This window comes from Trichinella spiralis (assembly GCF_000181795.1).
Source record: "Trichinella spiralis strain ISS 195 chromosome Unknown Scfld4, whole genome shotgun sequence".
Lineage (NCBI taxonomy): Eukaryota > Metazoa > Nematoda > Enoplea > Trichinellida > Trichinellidae > Trichinella > Trichinella spiralis.
The window spans coordinates 10934906-10950774 of record NW_003526943.1 but is presented as its reverse complement, the minus strand read 5'-3'; the positions used below and the strand labels follow the sequence as shown (position 1 = coordinate 10950774).

Genomic DNA, 15869 nt, shown 5'->3' with positions numbered 1-15869 from the left:
TTAGTTAATTGTTGAAAATGGAGAAGGATGTTCGACGATTGGCAATACGTTTTCAAGACGAATCAGGCAATCCTGTGGGTACTGTTTATGACATGCCATTCAACATTACGGCCGAGCAGCTGGAAACTGTGTGCAATATGGAATTTCGAAAGGTATTTATTTTATTCATGCAAAATATTATTTTCCCATTTCACAAGCACAAGTCATTTCTGTTTATTGTTTATCGCTTACTTTTTGTTTGTTTGTTTTTTAAGAATGAAGAACCGTTGAAATATTCCTTCTTTGTACATGATCTTGAAATAGAGAGTTCGCTTGAAGAAACGATCGACATGAATAAGATCAACATGGAACAAGTGTTATTGATACGCTACCAAGCTCACGCGATTTACAAAGTGCAAACTGTTACCAGATGTACAAGTTCTCTACCCGGCCACGCTGAAACGGTCATATCTGCTTTGTTCAGTCACGACGGAAGGTATTTTCTTAAAGTTTTAATAATTAAGGAAACGGATAATTTTGTTTTGAACAATTGGAACAGTCATTATTTGCGCGTCGTAGATATATGGCAAGCGGATCAGGCGATAGAACAGTGCGATTTTGGGATTTGAATACTGAATTGCCGCAGTTCACTTGCAGTGGCATGTTCAATTTTGGATTGAAAAAAAATATACATCAGTTATATTTTTTGTTTGTCTTTCTAGGCCATACGGATTGGGTACTATGCTTGTCTTGGTCTCCGGATGGCCAGCGATTAGCATCTGGTTGCAAAGAAGGCAAAATATGTATTTGGGATCCGGAGACTGGCAAGCAAATTGGAAAAACTTTGGTAGGTCACAAATTGTGGATCACCTGCCTCTGTTGGGAACCGCTGCATCAGTGAGTGAAAAAAGAAGTTATTTTTCTTTCGCTTTGTATATTTTGCCTAATTTGTATTTTGCATGTTGGTGCGTTGTATGTAGACAAGGAACGGCACGTTTGTTGGCAAGTTCGTCGAAAGATCACGACATCCGAATTTGGGATGTGGTTTTGAATCAAACGTTGCGTGTGCTCAGTGGCCATACGGCTTCAGTGTCGTGCATTCGTTGGGGAGGTGAGGGGTTGATTTATTCAGCCTCTCAGGATCGCACTTTGAAAATGTGGAGAGTTGATAAAGTGCGGTGACTGTGTTTTTGAATTTGATTAAATTTATAGTTGAATTTGCATTTCAGGGCATTCTTTGTCGCACCTTTCAAGGCCATGGACATTGGGTGAATACGATTGCGTTGAACACTGATTACGTACTGCGAACCGGCGCTTTTGATCCGAAGGATTCTCGAAATGATGGAACCACTTTGCCTGTTACTGATCCTCAGGAATTGAAAAATATCGCTTTGAATCGTTATAAAAAATTTACAGTACATTATTTTCGTGTAATTTGAAACTCCCCACTGTTACAATTAGTATCTTCTAGCGAAATGAACCGGAGATGTTGGTTTCTGGTTCGGATGACTTTACTTTGTTTCTCTGGTCGCCATCAACGAGCAAGAAGCCTTTAGCAAGAATGACAGGTCACCAACAATTAATTAATCAAGTACTGTTCAGTCCGGACGGCCGAATTATCGCGTCCGCATCTTTTGACCATTCGATTAAAATCTGGTGTGGTAAAACTGGCAAGTAAGCTGTTTTGTTTTCAGTGATCTTATTTTTTAAGTCATATATTATTCATATTTATGTATTATTTGGAAATCTATTATTAGAAAAAGTTTCTATTTTGAATTTGACATTTTAAGATTTTTGCACACTTTGAGAGGCCATGTGCAATCAGTTTTTCAAATTTCATGGTCTTCTGACAGTCGACTGCTGGTCAGCGGTTCTGCTGATTCTACGCTGAAACTTTGGGATATCAGTGCTCGAAAGTTGATTGTCGATCTGCCCGGCCATGCCGATGCGGTTTATTTTATTTCCCAGTTCATTTTTCTGTATTACTTACAATGTACAGATTGGATTTATTTTATTTTTAGGTTTACGCCGTGGATTGGAGTCCGAGGGGCGATCGTGTTGTCAGCGGAGGGAAGGATAAAGTGTTGAAAATGTAAATTTCATTTTACAATTGTACAATATTTTATTTATAACAATTAATAGTATAAATTTTTTGTTTCACAGCTGGAGAAACTGAAATAAGTGCAGCAACATTTCATACGTACAAACTACTACGTTTGTTGTTCAAAAACTGTGATTGAAATTCTATGACATCTACTTTGAAGTGATCAAATCACACAATACTATGCTGATTGGATTTTGTTAAACTTGCTCACTTTTCAATAACGGCCATGTTGATATCCAGGAATGGAATAAAATGCAGAATTCTATAAGAAAATATATTTGTAAAGTTTTCCTTTTTGCAACATTAGATTGGATAACATTTTAAATCTGTTGTAATAAAATAAATTAATTTTGTGCGTAATTAATTAATTTAATTTGATAGTATATTGATTGAATTATGTTTCCATTTTTCTTTCTGGCATATTTTCAAGAAATGAATAATGGTTTTAAATTGATTTTACCGTTGAATACAACGTTGAATGTGCGGTTGGTGAAAATGCTGGTTGATAGTATCCAGTGTTCGACCCGTAAATTTCATACACACTGCTAGATCCTGAAGAATTTGCCTTTTCGTTGTAAAATCCCCCAGTTGTCGTCTGTTGATAAATGGATTCCATACGTTTTCTTCTTCTACAAAAGAAAATCACCACATGAGTGAGGATTGTTGGATGAATTTGTTTTTGTTAAATAAAAATGACATGCTTCTTTTTTATGCAAACTGCCATCAGCACCACGAGAAGACCGAGCCAAATAACGCTTAGTACAGCCGGTACGACTACTATCAGAACTGAAATAAACCTTGTAATACGAACATTTTTTTTGAATGGATTTTTTTTTCACCAATGCGTACGTTTTGTAATTGAGTTGTTTTCTGATTTTTCAGTCGCTGAAATAAAAGTAGAGTTGGAATTTTATGAAAAGATGAAATTGAAATTAAGTTAACAAATACCTGAACTCAACGAGTGAATTTCTTCCGGTGAAATCGATGCAGAACTTGGTGGAAAGTTGGGATCTTCGGTTTGGGTGTTTGTTCGAGGTTCTTTTTGTAGTGGTCGAATTTGCACTGAGGTTGGCGTATGTGATTGGCTAATTTCTCTCGTGCTTGCCTGTTCACTGTTGTACGACGTGACCGGTGTAGGAGGACCGAAAGTGATAGGTCTTCGGCTGCGAAGACGAATTGTCATCGGATATTCTGTTGTGCTAGTTGAAGTTTGCACCGATGTTGTTGTCTGTTCAATTTTTGGACTTTCAGTTTCAACTTCCACTGTCACTTCATTCGTCGCAGGCACTGGAATAGGGTAATTTTTTTTGTACACAATTCATTGTAACCGTAGTTCAGTGGTTGTTTTGTTCATACTTGGAAAGCAGGAAAACCCATCGCCTACGAAACCTTCCTTGCATACGCATTCAGGTTTTCCACCTTTGAAATTGGGAACATAGCATTCAGCATTCTGTCCACAGACAGATCCAGTGGATGCATAGCAGGGATTTATTTCTGTAAAAATGAATTATTTTTTATCCAAATAAAAATACACTGTATGAAATTTTTTCAATAATAACTGTTGATTGAATACAGAGTGATTTTCAAAATTTACCAAAGCAATTTGCACCATTGCCAGTAAATCCGTGCTTGCACTTGCACAAATACGAGCCTGGTGTATTTACACAGATGGCGTCTTTGTGACACGGTGGCTGTTCAGCTTTGCATTCATCCACATCTGAAGAAGTACTATGATTCTTATGATTGGTGCAGATGATTTTATGATTAAAGCCAATGTCACCTTTCGAACAGAACGGAGGCTCTTCATAACCCTGACGACACGGTTCTACCTCCATATCTTCAATGCGGAACATCCACTTTCCAGGAATGCCAATGTTTGATTTATTAACCAAATTAAAAATATCATCTCCTCTGAACGGTAACATGGTGCCGATCTTGTCGTTGCCGTTATTTTTAACTCCCATCTACAAATTGTTTACTTTTCTTCAACTGACAAATATGACATGTAGAATGGGTGAATTATTTTGTTTTCTGTGCATACAATTTGATTAATTATAATTTGAGCAAACTGCACATGCAAATTTCGATTATTCTTATCATCTGTGTTACTACTGACTCACCTGCGCTGCTACGGGAATGACAGAATCATAAATAAAAATGGCAAATGTTTGATAATCGAAGCTTGCCAAAACAGCCTGATATGTTAATGTATCATCCTGAAAATGAAAAATTACAATGCAAGGCGGCTTATTAGTTTTTGCTTTTACAATTCTTACTGCAACTTACAATTCGTTCGTAAGTAACGACGATTGCGTAATTGGCTGGATTTACTTTCAGGTTATAAGATTCTCTGACAAAATCAGCCAATTCTTTTAATAAAGGGCCGCTGACCACTTGTTCAACGTAAACTGTTCCATTTTTGTCAAAACCGAGATCATAATGGAACGGCATTATTGATGAAGCGTACATTCTATCAATATTATTAACTGAAGGTGGATTGCCAAAAGCAATCATACCTGTTGTAAAAACCTGCACAAAAAGTAGCATGAAATGAGGGTAACGAATGGAAAATGATGAATGACAACATCGCTTACTCTCATTTTGTCATAATTGTATCCCAAAATACGCACCAGGCGTTTCAAATTTATAAATACTGATCCTTGGTTGTAATTGAATATGCTGTCTGACTGAGCTCTACTGTATGGGAAAAGTCGCGATTCTGCAAAAAGGTGAAATTAATTTTGAATGTACTGTCTATTTCCAAAAGAACGTGTGAATGTTACTTACTTTCACAGTGAAATCCATCTCCGTAATAGGTTGCATCACATCTGCATGCGAACGAACCTGGACTGTTGATACAAGTTGCCTTTGCGCTGCATGGATGATTTTCACATTCGTCGATATCTAAATTGGAATTTACAAAATTCAAACATGTCTACTATTTATTGACAGCGTAATGTTACCTTCACAACCGATTCCATCTTGTTTTGGCAAATATCCAGGTAAACATCGACACATGTAACTACCAACTGAGTTTTCACATTCTGCATTTGGACCACAGTAAAATTTTGGAATCAGACATTCATTTATGTCAATACATCCCGCAGGACTGTTTGGATTTCCGTTGAAACCTGTTTTGCAGTGACATTCGTAAGAACCATTAGTGTTGATACAAGTGGACGCAGCACCACCTTGGCATATAGCCGTTCCTTCAGCACACTCGTCAATATCTTCAAATAATAAAGCGTGTGCATGTTTGAAATTTTCAAATAGGAATTTTTTCCTAACATTATTCATAATTTAAAGTAATGAAAATGAAATTTGCACCTAAAGTCACTGCATTTTTCTGAACATTACGTCAGTGTGTAAATTTAGTTTTATCGCGTGCTGAAACCTGCTTAATAGCTTACCAATGCAATCCTGTCCGTTAAATCGAAAGCCTTTTTCACAGATACAGTCATAACTGCCAATTGTGTTCAAGCATTTGGAATTGGAAGGACATAAATTTTCCGTCAAGCATTCATTTACATCTAAAATACATTTAATAAAATTTCATTAAATGGTGAATTAAATTTACATACACACACGTAAAGAGCACTTACCAACACAGTACACGCCATCCCCAGTCCATCCTTTATTGCAAACACACTTTTCTGTGTCATTCACAAACTGACATTTGGAATTTTCAGTGCAACTTAATCTACATGTCACTTGTACTGGCTTTCCTTGAGGTCGGTTTGATGAAGTGAGGGACCAAAAGTTCGGTCCAGTTCCAGATAGATCTTCTCTTTGGGCAGTTAAAATTTTTGTTTCCTCAAAGAAACCTCTGAGAGGAGCTGGCATGAAAGGATTAAGCACAAATTCTGATGTTTTCTGTGGCTTCAGGATCACATCGGCTTGTACCATGGGTTTAAAAGCAGACAGCATGGCATTTGTAAGCTGAGATTGGTCAGAATTTGTTTGTTCAGGCACATGTGACAATCCCGTTGAAGCGCCTGCAGTTCAATTATTTATTAATCAATAAATTTTGTTTTCTTACTATTGTGAAACAAACCACTGCAAGTATTTGTGACTGCATCATAACCAACAAGGCATGTACAATTATATGATCCTGGAGTGTTTACGCAATCAGGCTGTGCTTGAGTGTTGCAGAGCTTAGTTTGCATTGCGCACTCGTCTATGTCTAAAATTAAAAAGTCGTTTTCAACGTGGGCTCAATTTCAGATAGTTATTGTAAATTAAATTTGAAAAAATTCAAACTTACCTTCGTCACAAGTAGGCGCATTTGTCCAACCCTTTTCACAACGTGTAGTTGGACAAATTCCTGTAATTTCATTGCACAGTATACCATTCTCACAGTGACACTTCCGATGACAGTCGTAGGAGAATTCATTTTTAGAGCAGGCTATAAAAATGTATATATAATTTTATAAAGAAAATTTTGGTCAATGCACGATGTTTTTTTTCTATGATAGTAGTTTTGCAGCAAGTAATGAATTTCAATAGAAAACGTCTAACTGGGAAGTTAAATAATGAGCAGTTTTGATATTTTCATACTTTGGTAATTTTGTAATTGATTATTCTGAATCAAGAAAAGAAATATAAGAATGAAAAATATTACTCCGTGTGCAATCAATTCCTTTGTAACCTTTGCCACATAAATGGACTCCAGACGATTCGTCCAATTTGAACATCCATTCCCCTGGAATGCCTATGTCGCTTTCTGCTCCTACTTTGAGCACGTCTGAGCTTCCTGACCATGGAAGAGTGAGATGTTCAATGCCGTCTCCATTATTGAATCCGACCTGCAGAAAAAATTATGATTTTTAATAATTTCAGTTGGAAAAATTATAATATTGCTTCTTACAATTGCGTTGCCATGCCATTTTAATTTACTGTAAATGACGTGTGCAAATGAACCATTTTCACTCATGATCAGCGCTGCTTGAAATAAGTTTCGATGCTGAACCAATATAAAAATTAATAAAACATCTCTGAAATAATTAAAAAATTCTTACAGAATCTGGGAGATCATTAGATGCCATAGGGGGTGCTAAGTTTTCCCATGTAACGATAAATACTGATGATGGTGTAAAGCTACTGTCGTAATTGTATTGCAGTTGAACTTCACTTGCAGCAAGAGATAGTATTTGTGGATCTGAAATTCAATATCAGTTTGATGCAGTAGTAAATATAAATGAATTTTGAAGTTCCGTAAGACTTCATCTCATTAAATTTAGAACTGTTGAAATATTTTAGGAAATGAAATAAGTCATTCAAAGCAGTATAAAATAAAATATTCTACATAATGAAATATAGCTTGTTTTACATTACCATTTATTGTTATGCAATTAATAGGGCTTTCGCTTGCATTATTTTGCAAAGGAGAACTACAGAAGTGTAGCATTTACCTGTGGTTTCACGAAAGTATACTTTCCCAATGTCACCTAAGCTTGATGGTGTCCAAAAAATAGCCAATACCTTTTCACCAGAAGGGAAAGCAGTGGGCTTGCTTTCGGCAAAATTGGGTGAAAATCCAATTACTCCATCTTTAGATATCTACAGAACAAAGTTAGCATAAATTTTAATTCATTCATTATTAAGGTTTTATTTGTAAATTTTACATAAACTGATGCAAAGCTTTCTCCCCAGTATGAGATTTCATTTTGTAATACATATCCTTGAACAGATGTCCATAAAGATAATTCATTATCGCCAGTTCCTTCTCCATATGGATAAAGGCGGGGCTTGAAAATGAAAGGAACTGTTATATTGAGATCAATGTGCATTGGAGCACCAAGATTTGGTGACTGATCATGACGGCGTCGTCGTAGTCTAATTCCTAAATAGAAAAAAAGCAAAATATTCTATTTATGTCAGTGCAAAATTAGAACAAAAAATGTAAAAAGAGATAAAACAAATAAATAGGCATTCTTCAAAAATTAAATTCAAATATGAATTTTTTTGGCATAATTTTTTTAGTATGAAATGTGAAAATTATTAAAAGGAAATATATTTGAGAAAGCGCACAAGACTTCTTCAATGCATAAAAATATTTTCATTTAAATGAATGAGAAAAATCTTCTATTTTACAATTATATAAGAGGTAAGAATAAGAACAATAAATGCAAATATTAATTTATATATACCTTTGATCTACTTAATTTATAATAAACTGATTGAAGATGATTTAGTTTTTGCGCTGTTGTAGTAATTTTAATTTATGTGAGGCTGCATGCATCTTCAGATTTTGAGGTTCAAAATTAAAAAGAGGCAATGACTTTACAAGATGTTTTATAAACCATAAAAAGGCAGAAATGAACTGGATAGGGCGTTGTTAAAGGTCATTGGCAAGTGAAAGTTCATGAGAAGTCATTCCAATAAGACATCTTAAACCAGTATCATGCACACAGCCTATGGAGGGCTAAAAATTTTATTCTTCATGTAATATGCACATATTATAAATTCACAGAGTACAATATTGTTGAAATAATAAAATTTGCAAAAAGTGTATAGAAATGGAAAGCAGACAAAAACAAGTAGCAATTTGAATTTTTACATGATAAAAATTGCATTCAGATGTATATTTTATAAATATTATTAATTTGTATAAAATAATTTTTGAAGGGCATTTCTCAGAAAATTATGAATTCAAGTGACTCGTTTCATTAAAAATATACAAAAAAACTAAAGCTAATAAACTTAAAGTAGGGCAGACAAGTGATTTTTGTATTCGAAAATTTTGCACTTGTATTAGCATGCTTGATCTAAAAATAAAGTTGATGCATTTTCATGTAATGCACTGAATTGTAATTCAATTTTAAAAATATCTTGAAAATTATTGTTGAAAATACCAAAAACACTTGAATGAGTATCTGACAAAAATTATAAATGAAATAAACTGAAAAATGTTAAATATTGGCATTTGAAATTTGAAAATACATTTTGCAATCATGTGCAATGGAATAATTCTTCTAATTGTAAAACAAGTATTCATTTAACAAGTAATGCAACAAATCATAATGATGACATTAAAAAATTTGTAATGTAAAAATGAAAGTATTGCATGAACCAGTTCGATGTTATGCAATTTATAAATTTAATTGAACATTTCAGTGAAAATATGATATAAATGTTTGGATGTATGAAGAAATGAAATTTGAACAGCGTCCTTCAAAATGTAGATGCATTTATAAATAGTGTATAAGCATCACAAATTTCACCTTACGAAGAACAATGAATTATTGTATAAAAATCATTTTTATTAGACAAAAATGCATGGTATATTGATTAATACGATTAAATTATATAATTAATTCAGGGTTAATATTGTACACTAAAAGGTACAAAATGTACAAAAGTTATAAAATTACCATCTACATCCGCTGAGCAGAAGATGATCTGGCAGAGGAGAATTAGCAATGCAAGAAGCCGAGTAAAGTTAGCGGACTTCATAAAGCTGGCAGTGCTTGTATGTTGTGCAACACCTTCTTCGGTGAAATGAAAGCAGCGGTTTCTAAAAGTGAAAAATATTCTCTTGTCAGCAGACTGAATGTTGTGAAAAATTACACATCGTCGTGGGACTTTGTTTAAATACAGAAGTGCAATAAATTCAAGGTGAACTGGTGGAATAAAGCAATCATGCAAAGAGCCACCACGTTTTTCCTGGCTCAGCAGAGGTCAAAAGGGACAGGAAATTTCATTTCATCATCGACCTTGCCGCTTATAACTTATTAGCACAGGTCGTCTGTTAAAATTTCATCATCACCAGTACAACTTTAAATTCAATTTATCGTTTTTATTTTTCCACAAAACAGCAAAACAATTGTAATATATAATTTTTGCATGCATTTTGCAAAATTAATGCACAAAGATATAGTGGCAAACAATACAAAGTAAGCAACTTATATATATATATATGAAAAACAATCTGAACATCTCTGATTGAGTGCATTGAACTCATTCATCATTGTTATCAGAATTTGGAAATTTAAGAAAAAAAGAAATGTTGTTTTTTTATGAAATATTTTTGCTACACAAAAATTATTCGAATAAATAATCGTTTTTAGTGCAGTATAAATAATATTTTTAATTAGCGGTTATTAAATCTTGTTTTTTGAAACATATTTTCTAATAAAATATATCATTTGTGTGATTTATTTAAATTCACTTACGCTGATGTTGTTGAAAGTGAAAGAATTAAAATACAGTTTTGCAGCTTTTGCTTTTTTAAAAATAAAATTCAATATATTTAGTCTGGATAATGTGCCTATTTCTATTTGATTAGCATGCATTCAGTTATAGCTAGAGTTTCTCAGACTTTTTTATTATTTTATTGCCAGTTGCAAAACTGCCAATGTGCAGCGCATCTGCTTGCTATTGGACTGTGGTGAGCAGCACAAAAAGAGCTTGACAATAAAATGTCACACAAATGGGATAGCACTGCAGTCTGAAGCCGAAGGAACATAATTGCCCTCTTTGATGGACATAATTGCCCGATGCAGACGATAAGAAATATTCAATTTGCATTTTTTGCAATTTCTCTGATCCTCGTTTTCCATCCATATACACAATACCGTTCGACCCAATCAAATTCTTCTCACAGCTATCAATCAGCACAACAACATGTGAATAAAAAGGCAAAAAAAATGCAATTATCTATTTACTCTTAACTTTGAGAAAAATACTGTAGAAAGAAGGAGAAGAAAATTCGTTTCCATTGTAAATTGAGTTTTGTATCATTTGATTTCCAGCTATGGAAAATTGCTCTGCATAGAAAATATTCCAGTTCACTTTTTTATAAGCTAGTAATTTCATTTCAAAATGACAAAAATTAACATGAAGAAGTGAAAATGCAAAAAGTGCATTCACTACTTTGCATTTTTCTTCTACATATCAACAAACTTCATTGCAAAGACCAATTATTTTCAGATGAATAAATGTCTTTTGGATTTTCACAATAAAATAAAATTTTTTCAATTAATTGAGCATTATATTTCCGTTTATTTGTAATTATCTTTCGTAAATAGAAAAAACAATAAAATTCAATATTAAAAAATATATATACAGTATGAAGAGTTGTCAGTATCGAATTATAAATCTCTATGTAAACAAAATATATCCGCTCTTTCTGTTTGATAAACAGAGAGCTTCAATGAACAAGGTTACTCTGACCTGTGGAATAGCAAAAATTTCCTCTTTTTGTCTCTTTCTCCTAGCATGGATGTGATCAATGACAAAGCAATTATTGATGTCCTTGTGCAATAGAAGGATGGATTTTGTCATAAAATTGTCCATAACGTATTACTGATTAACTCTGAACGTCGTACAAAATCAGCTGTAAAAGCAATATTTAAAAAATGATCCAAATGGTGCAACATGCATACATAAATTAAAATTTCATATGTACAGTGAATTACAATGAGAGATAAACTGAATATTTCAGTTTTACAAAACAATATTCAAACCATTCAACACTGTACAAGAAATATCGCAAAATATAGCCAACCAGAAGACGATATATCGCCAGTTTTTAATGCAAATTGTACTATCTTAGCTCAGTTGAAAAAATTATTTTTTGTAAATAAAATCACTGTTGTCGTAATAAGATAATTTTGAATAAAACAAAACAAAAATTGAAACTTTTGATTTCCGCAAAATAAATAAGCTCATATAAAAATGCATTTCTACAATTTCATATTGAAAAATAATAACGACAATCTTTAGGAAACATGCATCATTTCATTGAACAACCAATTCATGTGATCAATAATTATAATAACGAGCGATATTATCTTAGATGAGTTTATTCACTTTTAACTATTTACAAAAGGAAGCTCTTCTCCACGAATTTTAAGTTCTTCAGCCGGTAATTTTGGACCTCTTCTTTCCTAAATTAAAAAAAATATATATATACATAGCAAAAAAAATATTTAGTAAAAAAATCACCTGCTTCATTGCAACTCGTTCAAAATTTCTCGACCTGCACTGATGGCATGGACGAGATGGATAAAGAGAATAAGAAATTGTACGCTTTTTGCAATTTAAACATCGAAAGAAGCGTTTCGTTGCAGTATGCCTCAAAATCTCATGCCGTTGACTTTTGCACAAATCAGACTGAGAATGCCAAGTATAGTTACACTGAAATTTTAATAATAATTATTCTTAGTTCTATTTTGACTTTTTATAATAATAATAATAAGCATGGCACATATTACTCACCGTTTTACAAGAAACTACTTGACAATTTTTCAGCTCGAATACTTGTTCAGCATGTCGATCAAATTTTTCTTTCACTTCCATAATTTCAAAATATTTTGCTTCTTTTTCAGCTTCATCCTAAATATTTTCAACATTAATATATTCATACAATAGTAATAATAACAATTTTGCACTAACATTGCGCAGTTCATTTTCAAATCTGGACTTTTGCTTCAACAATTGACGCATTTCGTCGATTGTAAAATTCTTCTCACCAAGACGTGAACGTTTGCTAACAGTTGCATTATCCTCTAGAAAAATATTAAATATAAAAAAATAAAAAAGCAACAAAATCAATATCTCACTAATGTTGGCAGTTGTTTCAGCTGAACGTTTTTCCAAAATGCAATAACCTGAAGTTGGACGATTTGGATCTTGCTTTTTAATTCCTCCAGCCGATCGTACAATTTCTATTGCTTTTTGCTAAAATTAAAAAAAAAATTATGAGCAAAATATAATAATAATAATAATAATAATCATGTTGGATCACTTTGGTCAGTTTCATTTTGGCATCTTCCAAATTTATGCAACCACTGCTGGTGGTACCTTTACCAATTTTTGGCAATGGAACAGGAGCCTTCACCGTCGTCGGTTCGTAAGCTTTCAAAAATTCTTTACAACTCAATTTCCATTTGTTTTTTTCAGAAGCATTTGCTGCTTTCAATGGCAGCTTATTTTCGTCGTGAATCACCGAAACCGTTTGATCAACTATTTCGTGCTTTTTCAACAAATTCAGTAATGCAAATTCATCATCTTTTTCCATTATCTTATATGAAGATGACTTTGCTTTAACAGTAGAAGGTAAACTCTTCAGGCTGTTCAAAGCATTCTGCATTTTCAACTCTTGACAAAGTTTAGCAGCAGATAATTCGTCGACAATTAATTTTCTAAAACAAAAAAAAGACATATGTGTATATAGGTATATTTTATTTATGATTTATGACAAGCAAAATTTATGCTTCAAAATGAAACCTTTCTGATGAAGAAGGCTTGGATTTTTTTAGGTTAGAACAATCTTTAGGAGGCAGTAATTTGCTGTCCTTTTTCAAACGCGGATGACCACTGGGAGTGTAAAATTCGCTTCGCTTTGAAGTAAACTGTCTGCTTACATTCAGTACGTGAAAATCACAATACTCACTTTTAGATCTAAATGTCAAACAAAATTGAATAAACTTTTCCTAAACGCGAACATTTTAAATATGCTTATTTTCTAAAGATAATAAAACATACTTGTTGATAACATTGTTACATGGATTTCCTGTTTTATTTTGTTTGCTTTTACATATTCCAAAATCTTCGGAATAGCCCAATTCAAGCACTTTGCCAGCAGTTTCCAACTTCAGTGTGATATCTTTCTGAACAGATTGAAAATAAATAAGCAATAAGCATAGACAATAAATATACGGCCTGTACAGAGGTATCGCTGTTGAAAAGACTAGCATTGAATAGTGCAACTACTGTACCAACTGGAAGCTTCCAATGATCTTTCAAACAACTGCCAAAAAGAAAGGCTGAAACAATTCGCTGACAGTCAATTAAATCGCACAGTTTCCATATCATATACAGGTTTCCCTATAAAATGCGTTATTAAGTAAAAATCACCATATTAACATATAATTACTTGACTGCTTTTTCTTTGATCAGTTTTGTCCACAATCACCGCCATTGTTACCCAATTAGACCAATCAATACGCTTTGAATTGTTTATTGCTACTAATTGAAATTTAGGACGACTTCCTATTATATGAGTAAACGTAGCCAATGACATTTTTGCATTCCTGTAACAAAAAAGAAATAACATTTTCTGCTAAGAAAACAAACACCATACAAACAACTATCTTTGATTACTTGATTTTTATTCCAAAAAAAGGATCTAAAACAGATGACTTCGAAGAAATTCTACTCGCACTGCTTGATGGCTGATACTTATAATTATCTGCTACAATTTAAAAGAGAAATATTTTGTAAATAAGAAATGATTTCTCAATATCAGTCAAAGTTATTATTATGCAATAATTATACCTTTTGATTTTGGACGGTTCATTTGATAAGATTCCATTTCGGCAAGTTGATATTTAATCAATCGACCTTCATCACTAAGCCAATTGTGTCCGCAAGCTTCTGGATCTCGTTTAGCTTCATCCTCACTGCTGCTCGTGTCACCAGAATGAACAACTGATGAATTTTTGACCTTCATAGAGGTGGGTTTTGTGAAATCAAAATTTTCGCAAAGAACAGAATGCACTGAAATAATACATGGAAATAAATAAATGTCAATAAAAACAAAAGTAATTTTATATTTAAAGCAAATTCATATACAAATAAGATATAAAAAATAAATACCTGCTTTTTCTCGCTGCACACCTGAACCGACAGAGTAATTTAAACGTCGCAGCTTCCGCCTTTGCAATTCTCGAAAAATATCTCGCGCTTTTGCTAAAATATCAATTAAATGAATTAAATTGAAATCTCAATTAAAATATCAACAAAAACCATTTAAATCATCTTCAGATAAAGTAGAAAGCGAATTTTCATTTCCATCGCAATTTCCACCTTGAAGTTCAGATGATATGTCAAAAGGATCTGATTCCAATTCATTCTCTAGTTCACCTAAAATAAAATAATTTAAAATTTGTACAAATTTTAAAACACCTGAAAAGCCAGCATACGCAAAAATTTATCCAAATCAATATCGTTTTCATTTCTTTCGGTATCCTCGGTTAATAACACATCTGGCAATGAACAGCGATTGTCATCAAATTCTTCATCAATATTAGTATTAAGCAAATCCACTAATATATCCAAACTTTCATCTAAATATTACATTTTAAAACAAAAAATTATTTATATTATGTTACCTTTTAAGTCACCCATATTCATTTTAAACATTAAATATATTTTCCCGCTACTGTAATCTACAAAAGTATATTGATTTGCAAGTAATTGTTTAAAAAATAAGGAAACGACAAGATTTCAGAAATAACCAAAATATAAAAAAGTAAATAAAAATATTAAAATATTGTTTTTAAACAATTTTTTTATATATCCTGCATTAAAAAATTTAAAAATAAAGGCGTAATTGAGAACTTCCGTTTCACGCAAACTGCTTTTGAATAACTTGGCTTTTTCATAAACTTTAAAATACTATTTTTAATTGTTTTGTAAATATAAATAGTTCTATTTTTATTATTTTTGAATTTAGTTATATTACGTTATGTTAGTAGATACTGGTTATGCGCTCACAAACTTCTACATCGATATGCATATATTAAATTAAATAATTTAAATTTACCATAATTATGACAGCTCAATAAATATAAAATAAATAATGCAGATTAACATGCCAAATAGCCAGCACTACAACTGCAAACTGTTTTTGCTTTTGCAATGCAAACAGCATAAATCATTTCACTGGTGAAGTTGAGAAGGTAAAGCTGAGGAAAAGAGTGTTTGCTTAGATTTGATGAAATGTTTTTTTACCTTGTATAAATCTGTTTGGTTATTAAAAATGAATGCTTTGCTATAT

At 32.7% G+C, this 15869-nt stretch overlaps 2 protein-coding genes across 2 annotated transcripts; one reads left to right on the top strand and one right to left on the bottom strand.

Moving 5' to 3' along the window:
• Window positions 1-17: 17 nt before the first annotated feature.
• On the top strand, window positions 18-2075 carry Tsp_06445 (WD domain, G-beta repeat-containing domain protein). The gene is made up of 6 exons (XM_003378444.1): window positions 18-475; window positions 702-876; window positions 1209-1394; window positions 1451-1653; window positions 1770-1929; window positions 2001-2075. Exons 1-6 carry the CDS (start codon window positions 18-20, stop codon window positions 2073-2075), a joined length of 1257 nt encoding a protein of 418 aa, XP_003378492.1.
• A 690-nt stretch (window positions 2076-2765) lies between these two features.
• Window positions 2766-15750, bottom strand: Tsp_06446 (putative calcium binding EGF domain protein). The gene is made up of 27 exons (XM_003378443.1): window positions 15684-15750; window positions 14687-14779; window positions 14366-14587; window positions 14192-14282; window positions 13965-14121; window positions 13574-13698; window positions 12927-13230; window positions 12305-12421; window positions 9457-9631; window positions 7708-7925; window positions 7495-7642; window positions 7102-7241; window positions 6951-7046; window positions 6732-6888; window positions 6348-6407; window positions 6123-6266; window positions 5686-6078; window positions 5494-5613; window positions 5047-5313; window positions 4871-4987; window positions 4678-4802; window positions 4370-4612; window positions 4204-4299; window positions 3678-4047; window positions 3440-3577; window positions 3032-3370; window positions 2766-2869 (listed from the first exon to the last, which is right to left on the bottom strand). Exons 1-27 carry the CDS (start codon window positions 15748-15750, stop codon window positions 2766-2768), a joined length of 4626 nt encoding a protein of 1541 aa, XP_003378491.1.
• Window positions 15751-15869: the final 119 nt, after the last annotated feature.

Bases quoted from the DNA above. Each gene is read 5' to 3' on its own strand.
- Tsp_06445 (XM_003378444.1), top strand. From the start codon at position 18: ATGGAGAAGGATGTTCGACGATTGGCAATACGTTTTCAAGACGAATCA. The intron at 877-1,208 runs GTGAGTGAAAAA...TTTGCATTTCAG, and splicing joins TGTTGGGAACCGCTGCATCA to GGCATTCTTTGTCGCACCTT. The intron at 1,654-1,769 runs GTAAGCTGTTTT...TGACATTTTAAG, and splicing joins TGGTGTGGTAAAACTGGCAA to ATTTTTGCACACTTTGAGAG.
- Tsp_06446 (XM_003378443.1), bottom strand. From the start codon at position 15,750: ATGATTTATGCTGTTTGCATTGCAAAAGCAAAAACAGTTTGCAGTTGT. The intron at 14,588-14,686 runs GTATTTATTTTT...GTATTATTTCAG, and splicing joins TGTGCAGCGAGAAAAAGCAG to TGCATTCTGTTCTTTGCGAA. The intron at 4,803-4,870 runs GTAAGTAACATT...ACCTTTTTGCAG, and splicing joins AGATGGATTTCACTGTGAAA to AATCGCGACTTTTCCCATAC.